The following is a 20,414-nucleotide window of genomic DNA, read 5'->3' as shown; positions in this document are numbered from 1 at the left end:
CTCACATACACGCAAAATACACAAAAAAGAAATTGATAGAGCTGAACTAGACTTTAGAGAACTGGACAAAATTGAGATCTCCTATTTCGTTCCTTCAGCGAATAAACTGCTTGTGTATACGACAAGTGTATCTTGGGAACGGAATAAACTTACTTTTGAGAACAAGTAAGCTTTGAAGTAAGCTTTTTCGTGATTGAGCATAAGTAGTTCATTTTTAAGTAGTTAACAAATGCAAAAACTAGCTTCAAACGTGTGCGCATTGACCACAAAGTTGATATATTTTGACGCATTAGATATTGTTAATTCACTCTATTTTCGCTCCTTAAAGCTTGTTTCAATCAAAACTAACTAGAAAGTAATCTATGTTGGCAGAGGTACAATGAAAACTGAATTAAAGACTGTTCTTAATAAACTTAATTCAAACGAGACATCAGTGATTTTTGAAATTTTTTTATTGATTGATAAGCTTCAGTAGAAGAAAAATACTGAGTTGAAATCAATCTTAGAAGTTTTGTCACTAATTTCTCAAGCATCGGGTTCGGAGAGTGGTAGTTCCTAATCATAACAATAGTTCAATCAAAACACATCAAAAGGTTGAAACTGAATAAAGCGTTTTAATTTAGATAATCGCTAATACGTTATAGCAGTCGTTTAAGGCCTGCTGATCCTGAATATCTGTAAACAATTAAGTAACTATTTGTCTTTCCAAAATTCGATGGCATATTTTTGTTTACAAAGAGAAAATTTGGAGACCTTATTTTGAAAATTGGAAAGTTTGTATTAATCTATGTAATCATACTGTTGAAGAACAATTAGTTTTAGAGCCTTGATTGGGTGCAATGGCAAAACATACTGTTCAGAAAGCTTTAAGAACTTTTAAGACATTTTTTCTTTTATTAAAGTTTGCCCAAAAAAATTGGTCTTCAAATTAATGTGAAAGCTATATTGTTTTTCCTTCAATTTTTTAAAAATACAATATTCTTATCGCTCAAAGAAAGCACTTAGCATCTCTCTGTAAACCAAATGATTTTAATTCTTTTTTCAAAAAACAAAAGAAAGATAACTTACAAAAATTGTAAAATCAGGTGAGTTTTTCCAACACTTTTTCCTCCACCTTTACCACCGCAGTTTCGAAATAAAGAGTGCCAAAAAAATTTCCTAATCAACTGCACAGTGGCATAAGTAATGCAACCGTTGTAATCGCAACAAGGCCTGGCTAAAAAACATTAACTTACTGTTTTCAATTCCCTCTCAAAATTACCCTATTTCAGAAATCGTCGTTTGTAAATGTAAGAAAATCATCGATATGTTTGATTTTATTAAGACAAAAAACGATTAAAGCCCGTGCGTTTTTCTTTGGTATCCTTTGTATGTTCAGTTTATACGTTGTTTTTTAAACGTACGGATTCGTCGGAATGTTCAAAATTAAATATGACAAATTGTCAGTACGTTCGGTTTCTGCGATTCGGTATGTTTTTAAACGTACGGAATCGTCGGAATGTTTGAAAATAAATATGGGAAATGGTCTGTGAGTTCGGTTTCTGCGATTCGGTATGTTAGGTTTTTAGATTTGGTATGTTCATTTTTAAACGTAAAGAAATGTCGGTATGTTCGAACTGGAATATAGGAGATTGTCAGCACGTTCGGTTTCTGCGATTCGGTGTGTTGGCTCTGTTATGTTGGTTTTTGAACGTAATAAACCGGATGTATGGTCGGTTTCGAACCACAGGAAATCATTAGCAGATAACTTATGAACTTGGCATGCAATGATGATATCAAAACTGAGTGAATGTGATTTAATTTTTGTCTGCTATGTTTTTTAACTTAAAAAAAAACAAATAAAACATTCAAATTTGATCAATTAGTTCCGGTTTTTTTTACCAGGGCATTCAAAAATTTGGCGTTGCCTCGGGATTTAAAAATTTCTCAATGACAATATAAACTGTGTGGTAATTTTCAGCGATGGCTCATTTCGAAGAAAATAGAAGAATACTAAGAATGAAGAAATGTGATATTTAATTTTGCTTTGCATTTTAGGTATTGGCACACTGAAAAAAACTTAACTACTGCTTTTGTATCACAAATTATAAATCAAAAACTATTCTTGATTAATTGTCTTTCGTGAGCCAATTGCAAGCAACTGACAGAAATACCCTGCTAGGTTGTTTGTCGTTTCATTCTCTTTCATTTCTGAATTTCTGAAAATGTTTTCACATTTACTTCAAACTTTCCGCTTTTGACGGTCTTTGTCCATTCCTATTATCACCTCACATTCCAATGGAGTCCCCGTGAAATCTTGTTTGCTCAGTTAAAAAATAGGAAAAGGCCAGGAAATGAAAAGTGAAATTCCTGTTGACTCTGGAAGAAACTTGAGCGATATAATGCAAATGTTTGTTTTCTTTTCCTTCCACGCTCAATCAATCGCTTTAATAGATTAGATCTCTTTTCACAACAAATCCAATTGCATGTACTCATTTCTTCTCCCATTCGGCGAGTTGCAATTTATTGACTTCAAGAGGAAATATTTCAACGGAAGCGGTTAGTTCTGAGAACTTTGCAGATTTTTGTAATTTCAATAAATTCGTAGATTTTAGTAATTTTGAAATGCCTAATTTCAATCAGCAATTGCTATGATTTTAACGAGATTAAAACAACAATCTAGACTGAGCTCCAGGGTTGTGAAGACATAGTAAATTTGTGCCATTTTATGTCAGATGTGATACTGAAAATTTCAAAGCTCGTGCAGGCTATTGCGGTGAACGTCTTGAAAATGTCCTGAAGGTGTGAAAGATTTAAAAAATAAAAACTCCATCATCCGAAAAACAAATAATTAAATTAATCAAATTAATAAAAATTCTAACTTACCGCTAAAAGAATTTTGCACTGAAAATTAATATTTACTATCAACATTCACAGCATTTCTTAAATAAGTTTGCGATGAGACCTCAAACCATAATTAGGTGATTGTTAAATGAAAATTCTGTCGATGCATAATGAAAATTGTGGAAGTTCAATTTGTATTTAGACCTCTTCCCTTTCCTCAAAAAAATAAAACATAACAGAATAAAACATAACATTAGTCAATCCAAAGAATTGAATTGACTAATGAAATGAAAACTAACAACTTTAATTTTTAAATCAACATCAAATTGAGACATTCCACTAAGCCCATGACACTATGTGCGCAAAATGAATGTTTCGGTTTCCATGAACTAGTGTTTTAGGAATAACTACAAATTTTGAAAATATTGGCTCCACTCATCATTAGATTGAGGACAAAATACAACAACCCTGTGAAAAATGCTGAAAAAAACAAAAGGAGGCAAATTGACGAAAATCAATTCGGCAAAAAATAATTGAAAGTCAGCGGCCTCAAAGAAAGAAAACCACAAAACGCTTCATTTCGAAAACAAAAAGTATCTCAGTCAATAAAGATATTAGCTAAAAGTTGGAGTTAATAGGCGTATCATCAGTACGGCACACCTGAAGGCCACGAAAAACTGGTTTTTTAGTTAAAGTGATAAGACTAACAAGAAAACCAGCAAAAATTAGCAAAAAGTGAATCAACTTATTTTTTAAAATCAAAGAAATCAACCGCTACGGCTTGAAAGAACTCTTTTATTGAATTTAATCGTCATTAGCAACCACGATAATGTGAATAATGAGACAAAAAGCTATGTCAAAATAGTGACCAACAAAAAATTGCAAACTTTCTTGAACACTTTTATTGCCAAAATCATAGAAGGCATCAGCTCTGATTAGAAACAGTTGAATTGACAGCAAAATGCAGGTTAGTATCCCATAAAACCTGTTCCGAAAGAGATTAAATGATACGACAAAAAATACAGCTAATTGTATAAAGGTTCATAGTTAACTGAAAGTTTATGAGAAAATTTTATGCTCAATGGCAACCAATCCCACTTCTCACATCAATTTGCAATAACACACTTCTCACTTCACTTTAAAGGTAATTTGAAAAAAAAATCACGCGTCAAACCTACTCAATTTTCCCCCTTTACAACTTCAGCGAGACTAAAATCACCACTCCAATTTCACTTCTCACTAACGTAAAAAAGCGGAGAAAAGTAAACAGATCTGAAAAAATAGCCGAACGTAGAACTGGACAATCTTCACTGAACTGATGCCCCCTACTTGCTTGCACTAAACTCTTTGAAAGAAATGAATGAGGACAAGATGGAAAGCAGAAGATGACAAAACTAACTGACAAACCTGAATAAGCATTTATAAATTATTTCCAAATGCGACTCCAAAAGTACTGTTGGAAAGATTTTGTAATAGAGAAGGATACTTAGTTTACAACAACAAAATACAAACTGACGGCCAACTCAAAAGTTTTATAGGGAAAAATAGAACAATGGGAAGATTGATGGAGAAGGAAAAAGAAAAAAATATATTCTCTACAAAACTTGAGCAAGTTTGTTCAAAAAAACCTCCCAACCATTAATCGGAAAAAGGTTTCAATTTAATTTCCGCTCATCACAAATCCAACATTTTGCAGAAAAGAAAACAGTTGATATCATAACCACTAGATGGGCGGGAAATAGTCGCCGTTGAAAGCCATAAGCCCATTAGCATTGAAAGAACAGAAGAAACAGAAAAAATGATTTTTGTGCGAAAACAGTTTGAAAGTACCTTTTATTTCATGTCGTAGCTAGACATATTCGACTTCCTTAATGAGAGGAAAAAAGAAATGTACCAATGACGTTAACCATTAGAAATGGTATAAAAATACTTATAAGAACAAAGTTCAATTAGGGGGCATCTAAAATTTGTTTTTATTGGCTTTTTTTTTTCATTTTGTTTTCGTTTTTTGTTCACTTCAGATTACTTTGCTGAGCAGCGGTTGTTTCAAAAAAAACTTATGAACAGAGAGAGCGATGAAAGAAACTTAGCCTAAAGATATCACGCAAATAATGAAGAAACGTCAAATTGAAATAAAGCAAAACAAAATTCATTTTGTTAAAATTTTGTTATAGAAGCGTTATAACAGCCGGCCACTAACAAGCAAAGCAAAAACCCTAAGAAAATTAGAAACCTATTTAATTTATGTCAGTGAAAAGTGCGCTGTATAATTTTCAAGTGTCACTTGAATCATTGAATTTGAAGGAATAGGCAAAAATGTTAAAAAAAACAGACAAGTATTGGCAAACAAATTGACTGATTTTCGTGATAAAAAAACTCAAAGTCAACCAAAAGTGTTAATACAAAACTGATTTTGAACACAAAACTCTCTAAATGCTATCAAAAATTGAAGAAGGATGCAAAAACTGCTGAAAAAGCTTGAGACAAGGCAAAATAAAAAATAGCTCAAAATTGACCCCAGAAGTGTAAGATGATACCTTCAGAGGATTAAAAAGCTTTCAAACGCACTACTACCATATTATATAATTGACTAAAAAACTACCTTCGAAAAGACGCACGTGATCAAAAAAATTCCTCTCGTTTAGTGAAAATAATCGGATCTTTTCCGTTTGTGCCCCCCCCCCAGTACGTTATGCTCCCCCCAGTGACAGAGCACGTGTCATTACATAGTAAATCATTATGTAAAAATATTGCAGTGCGTCTGGGGGTTGCAAATAATATGCACCCACTAAGCTGGGGGGCACAAACGGAAAAGATCCAAATAATCAAATAAGCGCCATGAACAGAAAACCACTCTGTCTTCTCTCAGCTCCTCAGCAATTCATCCTCGAGACTTTATTTTCACGTATTTCACTTCCTGTTTCAAATACACTCCATCAAAATTACCGATAAAAAGACATAAGACAGCGCAGCAATACAAATATTTTGAATTCTAAACAATACAATGTTTCTGTGATAGTACAGTGTAAAAAGTAGATCAAATCAATTTGACCTTGAACGCCAGCAGTGAGAGGCTCTTGCTAACCATCTTCCTTCACTGCTATTACTGTTGTTTGCCTTGTTTGAGAACCATTTAATATCAAACAGAGCGGTCTCATGTTTTGAGGGCGCGACTTTAAATTTAATCCAATTTAATCTAATTTGCTCGATTGTGTTGAGAGTATTTGGACACACTTCAAATTTCCTTCTTTCTCCCTTCCCCTCCCTTAGGACAATTTCCTCTCTTCAAAGCCCAATCGGGGTTTGCTTCTCCGCCTTCGGGCGAAATGGTGTTGTTGTTCATGGGTTCTCTAAGAAGGTCGCCAGGCCGCAACAATCGTTTTATGAAAGTATCTGCATTTAAACCTCAAAGGGGTAGACAAAAACAGTAAGCTTCACAGAAGTTTACTATTATTACCAGTGCTGCATCCAAATGTACTATTACACCCCCCCGCTAACCGAGGCCGTTTCTTGCTAACCGAGGCCATTGTGTTAATCTATTCCATTTTTGTACGCATTGACGTACAATTGAGTTCATTCCAAAGTTGGTTTCGAAATTTTGTCTAATTTTGAATTGTTTTGTTCGAGGGTTTTGATAAAAACTCAAACACTCGTGAAAATTTTTAAATCTTTAGGTTTGACCAGGTCATAATGAAATTTGATCAGCGACATTTTGGCTATTATGAGATCAGCTCGATTTTCGCCTGTCTTAGTAGATTTCTCGCTCTGTCAAATTTTTTGCATAGAAAGAACAGCTTTATAACCCAGTGAATCAGTCGATTAAAACATTACTGGTTTTATAAGATAATTTTTGAAAACACATTGTTGAAAAGGGTAATGATAAACGCACAAGTGATTTTTTCAAAGAAGACTGCAGGTTTTCAACGAATTTCATGTCTTTTTATATAAATTGATCGTATAGCATGAGCCATCTTGTTTATGATTTTTTTCAAATGCTCATCAAAATTAAATCTCCTGTCGATTTGAATAATACCGAGGTATCTGCAGCATTTATTTATTTTGAGAACTTCAATTTAACAAGAAAACGATCTGAATTTCGAATTTTTGGTCAGAAAAACATGAGTTTGCTTTTGTTTGTATTCAAAATTTGCTTGTTCATATCTACACACACATCTGTTTTCTATAGAACTTCCTTTATTTCTCCATGTAAACTACTTTCCTTTCCAGATCAGAACATACAGTAAATAGCTGTGATTTGCGCACTGAAGTTTTGGTCGTGCTAGAGAAAAAATCGTACAAAAAAGAAGAAAAATGAAATACCCTAAAACAGTTTTCTGTGGCATACTTTGATTTACAATTTCACAATCAGAAAATAGGCCATTCAGTTTTACTTTTTGTCCGCGGTTAGCAAGAAATGAAGACAGAGTTTCTTTTGCTACCTGAGATAAATCACACAATTCATTTTATTTAAGGAAAAATCTATGCAAAATGGAATTAAAAGCTTTTGCGAGATCTAGAAAAAAAGCAAAAATTTTTATTGTTTCGGTCTAATTTAGACGAAACTGTTTCACTTAGTTGTAAAATGCAAGTCATTGCCGACTTTTTTAATGAAATCCGAGTTTTTTCTTTAAATTATTTTCGTGCTGGTCAATGCTATCCACCAGTTCAGTCAGAAGGAGGCACTTTTTGCAAAACTTAGAAAAAATTGGACTCTAGTTTTTGTCTCTGCAGACTTTACAAGATAGCCATCCAAGAAGTAAACTTTGCCTTCCGAGAAGTACTTTCTAAGCCTTTTTCGAAGAAAAGCGAACAACTCGTAAGATTTTATCACTTTACCCTGGCGTTGTCCATCGTGAAGAATAATATTGATTCGATAAGAATGAACAGCAGTGACAAAAAAGTCTAGATATCGGCATTCGCTCATATCGATTTTGTCATATGGAAAACGTAAAACTTGTCCATGAACTTGAATATTTCATTTTTCACAAACCTCACGAACTAGGCTAAAACTTTATTGCTCTGATTTATTTATCTTTTGATTGCGACCAGAAATAGAGATTTAAAATCTCTTGTGAGCCATGATTTGGGTAAATGAAAGGCTGCCAACTTTTGAAGTCCCTCGTTTGTTTTTCGTAGGAGTTTCTTGCAATTAGTCATCAAATAGTATCTGTTTTTTGGGTTTTATTTGAATTTCTAACTCTCTTGGAAATTAGACAATATAAATTTGGACTGCACAGCAAAGATGAAGTGGACAACAAAGATGGTGAGCGAGCGTGCATGACATTGACAAGAATTCGCCACTGTTATCCATGGGTATCAGTGGCAATATCTTTTCACCGTTGTCCACGATAGCTCAAAAACAGGTATCCTGGACAACTGTGACGGACTTTCCAAATTTCAAAGCAACTCTAAACTGATTTTTGTTTAAGGTCACTGTTGTGCACGTGAATTTACTGCTCTAATAATAGAACAAGGTTGTGAGTTTCAGTGACGTTTTTAGGTGAATTTATTTGATAAAATTATCTCTTTTCACCGTAATGTTCCGGTCTTGGTTGAAGATTTTATAATGTGCTTAAAATAGTTATATATTTCAAGACTGATTTCTTAAGTTTCAACAGTCAGTTGACCATTCAGTATTGTATCATACTGTAAAAACCCGGCTTGTGGTATATCAAGCTAACAAAGTTGCTACCTCATCCAGGCTTTGGTGCAACGGTAGCATTCCTCTCCGAGGTTCTTGAGAAAGCAGGCTCGAGTCCTCTAAGCTCTAATACTTTATGGCATATGTGCAGTCAAAAAATGTTTCATAAATTTCAGTGTTTTCAATCATAGAGAGCTTTGATTTTTTATTTAAAAAACTCCGTGACAACAATGACAAGATGTTGACACTGTTGCTCACGCTTACTCGAAAACAGTTACAAAAGATGGATAAAGACGTAAAGATGGAGGTCGAATCTTTTCCGTTTGTGCCCCCCACCCCAGCTTAGTGAGTGTATAATATTTGCGCCCCCCAGACGCACGTGCCTTAATTTTACGTAGTGATTTACTATGTAATGGCACGTGCTCTGTAATTGGCGGAAGCATAACGTACTGGGGCCACAAACGGAAAAGATCCCGGAGGCGATTGATACTTTAGGGCATTAAAGTGCGTGGCAAATAACTTTTGTAATCGTTACAATACCAGTATAAACCGCAGAAAATAAGTATCTTTTCCGTTTGTGCCCCCAGTACATTATGCTCCCCCAAGTTACGGAGCACATGTCATTACATGGTATATCATTATGTAAAAATATTGGGCAAATGATATGAGCCCACTAAGCTGGGGGCACAAACGGAAATCAGAAAATAGTCTTGAAATAATTGTCAAAAACCTCATTGTTTAGGTTTTAAGAGAAAACTGTGGTAAAACCTTTTTTTCATGCTGTTTCAATAGCTATTGTACAATTATTTTCTGTGACATACAGTGCGATTTACAGACTTTTATTGCAAGTTACCAAATTAATTTTACTGGAACTGATTCGAATATCTCCGCCCTCTTTGTAATTGATAATTTTACATCTTTGTGATCATATATAATGATGTATATATTTTTAATAGCTGGTCCCACCTCTTAATAAACTATACAATCCATAATCAGTGCAATAAAAGCACTTTTAATTTTTTCCCGTCTGATGAAGATTATTTTTTGTTCACGTGGAAAAGATATTCACAGATCCCATGTACGTTTGCCCCTCTTAATAATACGTGGTCAGCAGGGTTTCTATTCAGTTCACCTGGAATTTCACAAAACCCAAAATGGGGTGGAAAGTGACGTCATAGGGCAAAATTAAGAAGAAATGCGGACAGTGAATAGAACTTGAATGATTGCGTGCTCTTCTCCTGAGGCTAAGAGGGATCGATTTGGGAATAAGTTGGAAACAGAGGTTTGACAACTGCCGGGGTGCAGTGGGAATTACTCCCTCTTCTCCCTCTTCTTCAAGTTGATTTTGGGGGAGGGGGTAAAAGAAGCCATATGTGAAATCACAGTATATAGAAATCTGAAGTTGAAAAAGTAATTTTTTTCTGAAATTTTTTTCTGAAATCCGAGTTGATAAAAATTTTTTAAAAAAAGGGGGTGCATTTTTTAGAATACCCATGTACACGAGAATTAGGAAGAGAATATTTGAATGAGAGAGATGGAACAATAGTTGAGGAGAGGGTTGGCGGGCGGGGAGGGGGGAATAGAGACCGTGAGGCTGATGAGAGAGTACAGTCTATTGCGTGGGGGGGGGGGGGGGGTTGTTCGTGGCGGTGGTGGTGGTGGCTGCGGTTGTGGATCGATTTTGGATTTGGGGTTGGGTTGGAAGAGGTTTAAAATGCTTTTAATTAAATTACTTCTCTAATGAGTCCGCATTAGAGCACTATAGATCCAAAATTCCCCCCGCGGGCTAACACGGCCAAGCCAGCCTGGCCAACAGAGAAGCCAGGCGCAGTTTAGCATGAAATAAAATTGAGAGAGAAATAACCAGCAAAAAAGTAGGCAAAAACAAAAGGACGAATAAATGAAAAAATGCAGAAAACAGGGAATTATACCAAAGAATGCGATATATAGAAATAGACATAAAAAATTGAAAAAAATTGGAAGTTAGCTGAACGCCAAATAAAGATAGGCCTTTTTCTGGGAGGGGAGGGGGTGATTTTTTTTTAAATATCTGCCTTTGTTTTATAAACCACAAACGCGACGCGCTTTAACTTCTGAAAGGAAGAACGAAATGAACAAAGAGTGAAATAATTAGAAAGGAATTCACTTGTAGTACTACGTATCCGAGTTCAGCTATTTACATGCAAATCGGGAAAAAATGAAACAATAGCAAACTTTAGAAGAACTCAGTTTTGAAGTTACAAATTCAATACAAATACGCTGGAAAAGGAAATAAGACTATTTCAAAAAATAATAAATGCAATTCTGGAAAAAAATTTATAAACAAGCGAACAAACAAACAAGCTATTTTCCACGTGAAATATAAAAAAGATCTGCTATAGAATGTTAACAAAACTTGGATACGCGCGCTAAATTGTCCGTTATGAACGGTCAAGAATTTTGCTGAAAGGGTAACTTTTGACAGGGACTACAGCTTACCCCTCCCTCTTAACGGGTGCTAGAGAAGTCACCCTCTTTTTCCGATTGAGGCGGGAGAGTTAATGTAATCGATTGTGCATGAAAAGCAAATGATGGAAAGCCATATTATAACATGGAAAGCAAAAAATTAATGAGCGCTGAAAAGTTTCTTATACGAAAATCAGATAGCTCGACACAATTCACTATTTGTTATAGAGCATGCAAAAAATTCTGTTAAGCTGGAACAAACTTTCTCAAGTAAATTTTTTGCTTTTTAAAAAAAAAATCGCGGATTGTTTTTATTTTAATTAATGCTGAGAACTAAGCGAACTGGCTCAACTTTTGGTATTTTCTATCTAGAAATGACATGAAATCTTTATGAAAAAAGGTTTTCACCTAATCTAAAATTTTTCGGCCATATTTCTCATTTATTGTATCCTTTTTTGATAGTGTCCGCTAAATGTTTTCCTTGAGGCATAAAGCTACATGGATCTTGAAACAATTAACAATTACACTAAACAATGTCTGCTTCGGGCAGTATAAGCAACGATATAATGTATACACATCGCCCTCAAATACGATAAGACTAAATGATGAATAAGAAACAACACTTTCCCTTTTAGCTCAAATGCTTTGAATAGGTTTATTTAGATGAGCTGTAAACTTGTAATTGGCTCGACATTAGTCCGAATGGAAGATGATCTCTAGCAGAGCGGTGAGTTGACAATCTTGACTGCAGTTTTCAAAATTTTTCTGAAATCATAGCTTTTCATCAAAGCTTTTCGTGTTTAATTTTGAATTCTTCTGGAAGTGTCTGCTTCTATAAGGCACTTTATTAATCGCTCTCAAATTTTATTAGCTATTTATTGGGACCTGATAAGCTTCTTATGGCTCAAAGATGAGTAATAAATATCTGGAGGCTTTTCGCAAAACAGCGATTTTGAATTGTATTGGGGCGATGACTGTTCTGCGACTAAAAGAGAGGAATCGAAGAAGAGCCTTTTTTAATCGATAACTTCGATTATAAGTTCGTTTCTGGATAGCCGTGTTCTTACTAATTTTTGTGATCAATTCTTAAGTTTTCAATTGTTTTGTTTTTTGACGCTTTATTATCAACCTTTAATTTTTAGTTTTTTGGGTGTCTAAATGAGATTAATTGACCAATCCAGATTTTGATAGTGGTTTAAAAAGCAATTGATTTTTTGGTAGAAAATTTTGTTTTCTCGGTTTCAAAATATTATCAAAAAGGCTAGAAAAACTACTCATTCGACAAAATGGCGATCATGAGTTTTCTTAATTTTAAAAATAATTTTTTCATCAGTTTTGCCAATTTTTGATGCCTAAATATCTGAGATTTATTGAAAACTAGAAACAGATTGCCTTGAATTTGCTAAATGTTTTCTTTTACGGTTCCCAATTAATGTTCTTTTGCTTACATTTTCTAGGTGCCTTTTTGGTATATGCTAAAAGTTTTACCGTCGTTTTCAACATACTTTACTGATATTGAAAAATTTTTGCCATGGAATTTCGTTATCAAGAGTCAGTTCATCTGCCAAGTCTTTCATCGTTCTTAATCAGATCTATGACAATTTCATATTTTTTTCTTAGAGCGGTAAACATTACACAAAATTTCATCATAAATCTTTTTTATTACAAATTTATAATAAAAACTGTCGTCTGTCAGCTTTGTGTCTCGTTGGTCGAATTCAGAACTGCTCGAATTTGACTTTTCAAGGAGATTGATTTACTCGTGGTTGTTTCATTTCGGCTCAGCAGTGGATTCCATCAAAAGTCATGATAAAAGCACGCAAATACTCAACTTTTTATTTAGATCATTGTAGTGATCTTTTGTAAACTATAAAAGCTTTATTTTCGACGTCTTTGTAAATTTGTAAACCCCGGATAAATTGGCAATTAAAAATAGAAATTGAAGTTTGCTTAAAATATTACACATACTATAGAAGAAAATAACAAACGAATCTGATTGACCAATTATTTCAAAAAACACGACGCCTAAATTTGAAAGCTAAGCTCTATCACATTTAGGGGTGCTTCACGGGCCATGCCAGTACCTCAGCAACCCGTTCGACGATGGTTTGATATGAAAACCTGTGATGCCAAACCTGTGAAAAATATTATTGTACTCTTTAACGTGAATTGGCAAAGCCTTCAAGTTAATGTCTTGAACATCCCATCTATAAATTTGATTACTCTGATAAGTGCATTACTGAGCATGAACCTAATGCTAAAACCATTATCAGTTTTTTCCAACCCTTATTTTGCTATCTTTGGTGAAATTTGGGAGAAAATAATCAAATAACTACTCTACACAATCGTTTAAAAACAATTCTTTGAACAATTCAAGTTCAATCTTCCAATTTCCCATTATTAGTTGAAGTGCAAAAAAAATTTTTCGACCACTTTGATCACTTTAACCGATTCAATTTGTTTTTGCTCCAATTATGGTTCTCAGAGATCAAAAATTTTTCTCTTATCTATATTATTTGCTCAATGTTTAAAGTGAAAATAGTGTTTTGTAGAAATGAATGAAAATTTATTTGGGAAACGGAATGTAAAACTTAGTTTCCTTTTTTGGATTTTTTTTTGTTTTTAATTGTCGGCTAGAGCTAAATGAGTATATTTAATTTTACTCAGTTCCCTAAACAATGTTTTTTGATTGCGAATGATATTCAGTCATAAATTTTCCTGCCATAGAAAATTTTGATTCTTCACTTGTTGGATTTACTCTACAGGATAAGTTTCCAAACACCCTTATGAAAACTCAAGTTCCATTTTACACTTTTCAACTGGAAGCTTAAATAATAGCCATCTTATTTTTTTGATAAATTAAATAGATTTGAAATGTTTTGTTTCCCATAGTGGATCTTTTGAGATCAAAAGCGGTCTTGGTTTTCAATATTTGCTATATTAATTTTATTCGAAAAGCGACTTTTTGATGACACTACTGAAAGTTTATTCCATTTTACACTTGGTTAGAGCTGAGTTTGCAGATTTAATCTTACGCAGTTCGTATACTAAAATTTTGAAATTTCAAATGAAGTTTAAATTTAAGGAGAATGTAATAATACGATTAATTTTTTGAAAACGTAATTGCTGCAGCTAAATTCGAACTTTTTTCCTACGCAGTTTCTAAACTAATCTTGATAAATATCAGACAATATTCATTGCCAAACAAGCGAGAAAACACAAAAATTTCAATTTTTTCGCAAACTTTAGTAATTATTGTTATTGGTTGAACAACTCTGCACGTTCAGTTCCAAAGCACTTCTATAAAATTTTTTGTATTTCTCATCTGATAGATTTCTGTAAAGCGCAAAAAATAACCAAAACTTAATATTTTGTAATCGTTTTAATATGTTCCAATTGCTTTTGCTCCCATTTTGTATCCTGAAGATCAATAAATGATCTTGGTTATGTATATTAGCTCTGTTAATAATTTTACAACAATTACTCCAAAAATTTTTCTTTTATTCGACTCGCTTACGGAATGATTTGTCAAACTAAAGTAATAAGAAAAGATTTACAGAATAATTATCCCACATTGCAGAATAAATAATGAAAAAGACACATTAAGCAATTTTTCAAAACACTACTCGAAATTTTGTTGGTGTTAAAAAGTCTGTAAAAAGTAATAAAAACCATGCTCTTCAAAATTTGCATGAAATCTTCAATTTTAAGCTCCTCGTGAACAAATGTTTGACGTAGTGAAGCGTAAATAAAAACTAAGACAAACTCTGAAAAGATTTGAATAAAAATTGTGATTATCCATTGCAAATGATAATAACTATGGTATTGTCAAAATTGTTCAAATTCCTGATAAATTTGTCAAAAATTGAATGTAATAAAATCTGAACAGAAAGGTTGAAAATCAGAAAAGAGGTCAACAATTTTAAAACTTGATAATTCCACAAAAATTGAAGTAAAAAACTTTCAAAAACATATTCCACGCTTGATCTTCTTAAAGGTTCCAATCAACTCTACGAAAAATATCGATTGATGAAAAATAGCTGAGCTAAAAATCCCTGGTCTTTTTAAAGCTCCCACACAAAATGGGCCGTAAAAACCGCGAAGTATTATAATTCTTCCTTATCATAGTATAGTTGTATACAAAATATTCAAACCCATTTTAATCAGAATTTTTTTTGCTGCTCACCTCTGAAGCTCTTGAAATTGCGGCAATAAGAAACGTTGGTTGTTGTACTTGATGATGCGCCGCACTTTCTCAATTTATGATCCCTCTGGCCAAAAATGTTTATTACCTTGAATAAAAAACTTGCAATTAAATACGTATTTCTTGCAAGTGTCCTGCAAGGTTCGATTTTTCTTTTAAAACTTTTTCAAGAGCTGAATATGAGCTTTAATATGGATAACCTCCACGATAGTATAGTAGAAGCCTTTCGGAAAAACTATGTCCAGGTTTTGTTGCTTTTTGTTTCATTTGATGACATATTTTATGGTATTGAGACTTTAGAGACGTGTTGCTTGGACAACAATGACAACGACCTCGTTTCACAAAAATTTTCAATAGTTTCGCAAAAGACCACTTCTGTCAACGTTGAATAATTGTTAACGTTGAATAACGTTGATACATTAACAGTGGACAACACAGACAAGAAACATGAATTTGCTGTTTGTATTCACTGATCCTGCAACCATTTCCCACAATTTTAAGCAGTTAATTTTCTCATAAATTCTTTAATGGGCTTAAAATTATGACGCTCCAATTTAATGAGTAATTACTTGAGACTTAAACGTTAAATGTTATCGTGAGCTACGATATCGGTAATTACAGAACTGCTTCTTGTCTTTGAATTCCATAAATAGTATTACGAGGAAGATTTCTGAAACTAATCACCCATTAAACTTTCTTTATTTCGGTCTGATTGGCTGGTTTTTGACTATATTGGTAACTGGTTACTGTAACTGATGACAACAGTGATTGTGTAGACAACAGTGAAAAGTTCTTGTCACTCTTGTCCACAGTTACTCAAAACAGGCATGGTAGACAAATATGACGGATAGTTCCAGCTTTGAGGCATGTCTGTACTGGCTAGGTTTACTGTTACCATTGTACACACAAACTCTTGCATCTCTAACCTGAAAACATAGTCGTGAATGACACTGACATTTTCGAGTAAATTTACTCAATAAAATGTACTATTCGCCACGAAATGTTGCTTGGGGTAAGGTACGTCACTCTTTTTCACAACAACAACATCAATATTTTACTTGAGATTCTACATCCATGTTTTGCATTGGGGTGAACAAGTACAAAAACATTAAATTGGGTTTTCTCAGACAAAGAATTGATTGAACTAACTTGATTGGTGCAAGTACTATAAGACAATTTATAGTGAACGTTTTGTTGACAAAAGGCGGCGCCACTACAAATAAAAAACCATTCAGAACGGAACCTGATAACCCACTTGATGTCATAATTTAGCCTAGGTAGGCGCCCCTTTAAAGCTACGCCCGAAATCAATTGGCTTACTGTTTTTAGCATTATCTAGTTGTTTAGAGATGAAGTATTAGCCTATATTAAAAGTGCAAACCTATTTGAAAAAAGCACTAACCTATTAATCATATTTCGCAACCGGCAACCCCCAGAAACAGATAATTTCAAGTTGACAACAATTATTTGGCGGCTGGTTGCATTCGAGATTTCATATCCAGTCGGTTTAATTATATTTGAAATACTGTCTTTCCATGGATAAATATTCCTTTTAAACCGTACAGAACTGACTTCATTTCCGCCGAGGAAGACACAAAATCATGGTGGTATCATTTTTAGTGTTTCATTGCAACTTCCAACTTTCGTTAGATTTCGACCTTGAGACAACTTTGATCCATATCACTTTGAAGCTTATCAGAAGTTGTTCGAATACGGTGTGAAAACTTTTTTCCCTATAGATTGCTCATCCATACACAATTTTAACTACGTACAAACTACATAAAAATTTCTTTGTCTGTCACTGGTTTTCGCTTCTGGATCTATCAATCATAAGAAACGCAAGTATTTGATCCGCATGGGTCAATTTTCAACTTGGTAAGTACATTTTTTTCAAGACATTATCAATGATGCTAATCCTAATCATCCCGGGTCGAAGAATAACTAGAACAAAATGTAAGAATTTTGGTGAAAGCAAAAAAAGCTTCGCAGTAAATTTTTGTAGCAACTGCGATAAATTTTGTCTTGAGGTTTTTATTTTCACCTATTCGCCGCAATTCTCACTAAAGTTCACCACTTCCAATGCATTCCTTAAAACCCTGGACTCAGTTATCTCTTTCGCTATGGCTTACATCAGTACTGATTCAGAGCTATGATCATGCCAGATCTTAGACTCAATACTCTAAATGCAAATCTTAGTTAGCATGTGCACGTTTAAATTGAAGTCTTGGCTATCTCATGCATTTCTACGGCTAGTAGAAATGGATGACATAGCTAAGACTTGCACTTAGACTTGCAAGTCTTTGACAAGACTTGACGAATCTAAAAAACGTCACAAAATAGCCAACAGGTTGTCAAAATTATGTCCGAAAAACGCAAAAATAACGAAACAATCGTACAAAATATATCCGGAAAAATTGTTACTAATTGATATCCTGGAATTTCGTATATTGCACGATCTTGAGTTTCACCTTGACTCCCTTGTGGTTTTTTGGAGTCGATACTGTGGCTGATAGACATTCCCGATCGGATCAACTATTGGACTCCGAGTAATCTCTGGGCAAGCAGAGAACTGTAACAGGGCTGCTGTTTGTTTCACATTTTTTTATTGTTGGAAAAAGACATTTGCACAATCTAAAACTCACATCGAAAATATAAAATTTTTGGATCTATTCAGTTTCACCCCCCCAGCTTAGTTGGAATATATGTTTTATGACCTCCAGGCGCTTTTGCAGCATTTTTACATAGTAACGTGCTATATAACAACACATAATTTGTAACTGGGTGTCATAAAAACAGCACTGGGGTGTGCGAAACAGAATAGACCCAATTTTCAATATGAAATTTGGGTCAAATACGGGCAGAAACGGTTCAAAAACGGCTGAAAACGTTCATTTCTATGAATAAACAACCACAAGTGATTTTTTAACTTCCTCGTGCAATTCGACTTTTTTGTGTGTTTCTTAGTAATTCAACTTTCAAGATGTCCAATATTTTTAGTTTAAAAAATGAATAGGAAAACGAGCAAAACCGATTTTGGCAGCAAATTTCACAATTTTCTTACTGAGCAAAAATGATCTCTAAAACTGCTTTTGATTGGAAATTAAGTTTGAAAAATTAACCTTAAAGAATAAACATCTGGAGAACTTTCAGTGGCTTGGTGAGCGGAAAAAAGAGAAGAATAACTTTTTTATCAGTTGCTTTTTTTGGTTCCGTTGTAGATAAAAGGTGACGCCACCTTAACCAAAAAAGTTTTCGAAGGAAAAGACGAAGTGTGAATAAAACGAAGGTACCCGAATATTAAACAGCTGAAAAGAGTATGAGAAACTGACATATCAATCTTAACCAAGCTAGACAAAAACTATTAATTTTCAATATCAAAACTGATTCAAGTTTTGTTTGCCAAACCTCAATATTATTACACTGAAATATTAAAGAGAAAATTCAATAGATTTTTTTTTCAAAAACTCATATATCCTGTAGTATCTAGTATGTTGAATGAAGTCTTTCAAAGTCTTACGAAGGTCAATAAAAATTCCATGAAAAATTTTGATAGCAAATCTATGATTCCTAAGTTTCCAAAAGTTATCCAGAAATGCGCATATTTTTTCTATTTATTGGTACATAGATTTAAAGCAGTGTTTTTTTATTTCCTCCGCATTAAATAGCTCAATAAAAATTTGAGTACTGGCAGTTTAATTGCAATGGTCTGGAACCTTGAATGAATTCTTCTCATCAAATTACGAAAGTAAAAAAGTTCAATTCGGACAAACTTCAATTTAGAAGTCTTTCCATCTTCAACCGTGTTTCCAATTTTAATTGAAACGTCCACCAATAGTTTAATTATTTTGAGAGCGCATTAGCTTGTTGCTCTAAGCGAATTAATTGTCCACTTATCCTGAAAATGGGCCAATGGATTCGAACCAGCATCTCTTGCTTGGTATGCTATCTATCTTATCAACTGGTCTTAACCTATAGAGCAGCCATCGTAACCATCAATCGCTTCATCTCTCTATCCAAGTTTCTTTCGAACTCGTATGGAGCTGCTTTTTTTATTCTCCATGTCAAATTTAAATTGCATATATCTAAGTCATGCTTTATGCGCATTTTTTAATTGGTTGTTCTCGCAACCTTCTAACTATATGAATGGTAATTGTGTACATGGACTAACAAACACTTTGCTTCAAAGAGATTACTAATTTAAAAGCACTAACGTGAATTCATATCTTCTTATTTGATAGCTGGAAACTCGGCACCCTAACTTTGACCTGATGCGTGACAAGCTTTCTGCTGTTAGGTGACTTTTTCTTCTAACTTCCACGAATCCTTTTAATAACCCATCCGAATATTTGTTTTTTAAAATAAACTGAGGAAACTATTTAGGTCTTTTCCTATTTCGACTGTGCAGCAACAGCCAATCCCAACTCACGGTATATCAGCCAATCAAAAAGCTCCGCTTCTCAACCAATCAAATCCCTAGCCCTCTTAACGCTACCAAACATTCTAAAACTGGAGCACTTTGAATCCTCAGAACCAACTGTAAAAATGATGCCGAGTGAAGGCGGCGACTTCAAGTCGGGTCCATACAATTCCGAAGAGCATTCAGGTCCAAACGGTGAGGCCCCGAGGCGCTCCGAATCCTCTGGTGCCCTTATGCAAATGTACAAAAGTATGGAAGCCCGCATCGAGGATGCAAAATTTCAAAGAATCCTAGTTCTCATAATCGTTAGTGCGGCTTTGTTACTTGATAACATGCTGTACATGGTAATAGTTCCAATTATTCCCGACTACTTGCGAAAAGTAAATGCTTGGGATACTCGAACATCGTACGGGCAAAAATCTGAGTTCAAAAACGGGGAATGGAACAATTCGACGTACATTACGGACACTTACTACGAAGGAGAAGATACCAGTCTAGGGTTCCTATTTGCGAGCAAAGCGTTTATCCAACTGATTGCGAACCCTGTGAGCGGAACCCTGATTGATAGAGTCGGGTACGAGGTCCCGATGGTGTTCGGGTTGTTTGTCATGTTTACCAGCACGACCATCTTTGCATTCGGAGAGACGTACATGTTTCTGTTCCTGGCCAGATGTATGCAGGGAATCGGATCGGCTTTTGCTGACACAGCCGGACTAGGAAAATATTTGGATTACTTATAACTTGATAAAAGATGATAAGATGAAAGTTCAGATTTATTCTGTTTTGTTCCCTTTGGGCTATTTTTCAAAACCCAATTGCAATTAATGGGTTATAACATGGCACGTTAATAAGTGTCCAGATAGTAAGGGCGGTGTATGAAACAT

General features: G+C 34.3%; 2 protein-coding genes across 3 annotated transcripts in view; both read left to right on the top strand.

The window, feature by feature from the left end:
* The window catches only part of LOC142343208 (choline O-acetyltransferase-like), a 154,507-nt gene that overhangs the window by 5,366 nt on the left and 128,727 nt on the right, over window positions 1-20,414 (top strand). The gene's annotated exons all lie outside the window — the stretch shown is intronic.
* Window positions 2,412-20,270, top strand: LOC142343092 (putative vesicular acetylcholine transporter-A). Its single transcript, XM_075394779.1, has 2 exons — window positions 2,412-2,538; window positions 19,494-20,270. Exon 2 carries the CDS (start codon window positions 19,656-19,658, stop codon window positions 20,268-20,270), a length of 615 nt encoding a protein of 204 aa, XP_075250894.1. The 5' UTR covers window positions 2,412-2,538; window positions 19,494-19,655.

The sequence above is a fragment of the Convolutriloba macropyga genome, chromosome 7, assembly GCF_964194025.1.
Source record: "Convolutriloba macropyga chromosome 7, txConMacr16.3, whole genome shotgun sequence".
NCBI classification, from domain to species: domain Eukaryota; kingdom Metazoa; phylum Xenacoelomorpha; order Acoela; family Convolutidae; genus Convolutriloba; species Convolutriloba macropyga.
The sequence above is the reverse complement of the archived record's forward strand: the minus strand, read 5'-3'. Positions and strand labels throughout refer to the sequence as shown.

Bases quoted from the DNA above. Each gene is read 5' to 3' on its own strand.
- LOC142343092 (XM_075394779.1), top strand. From the start codon at position 19,656: ATGATGCCGAGTGAAGGCGGCGACTTCAAGTCGGGTCCATACAATTCC.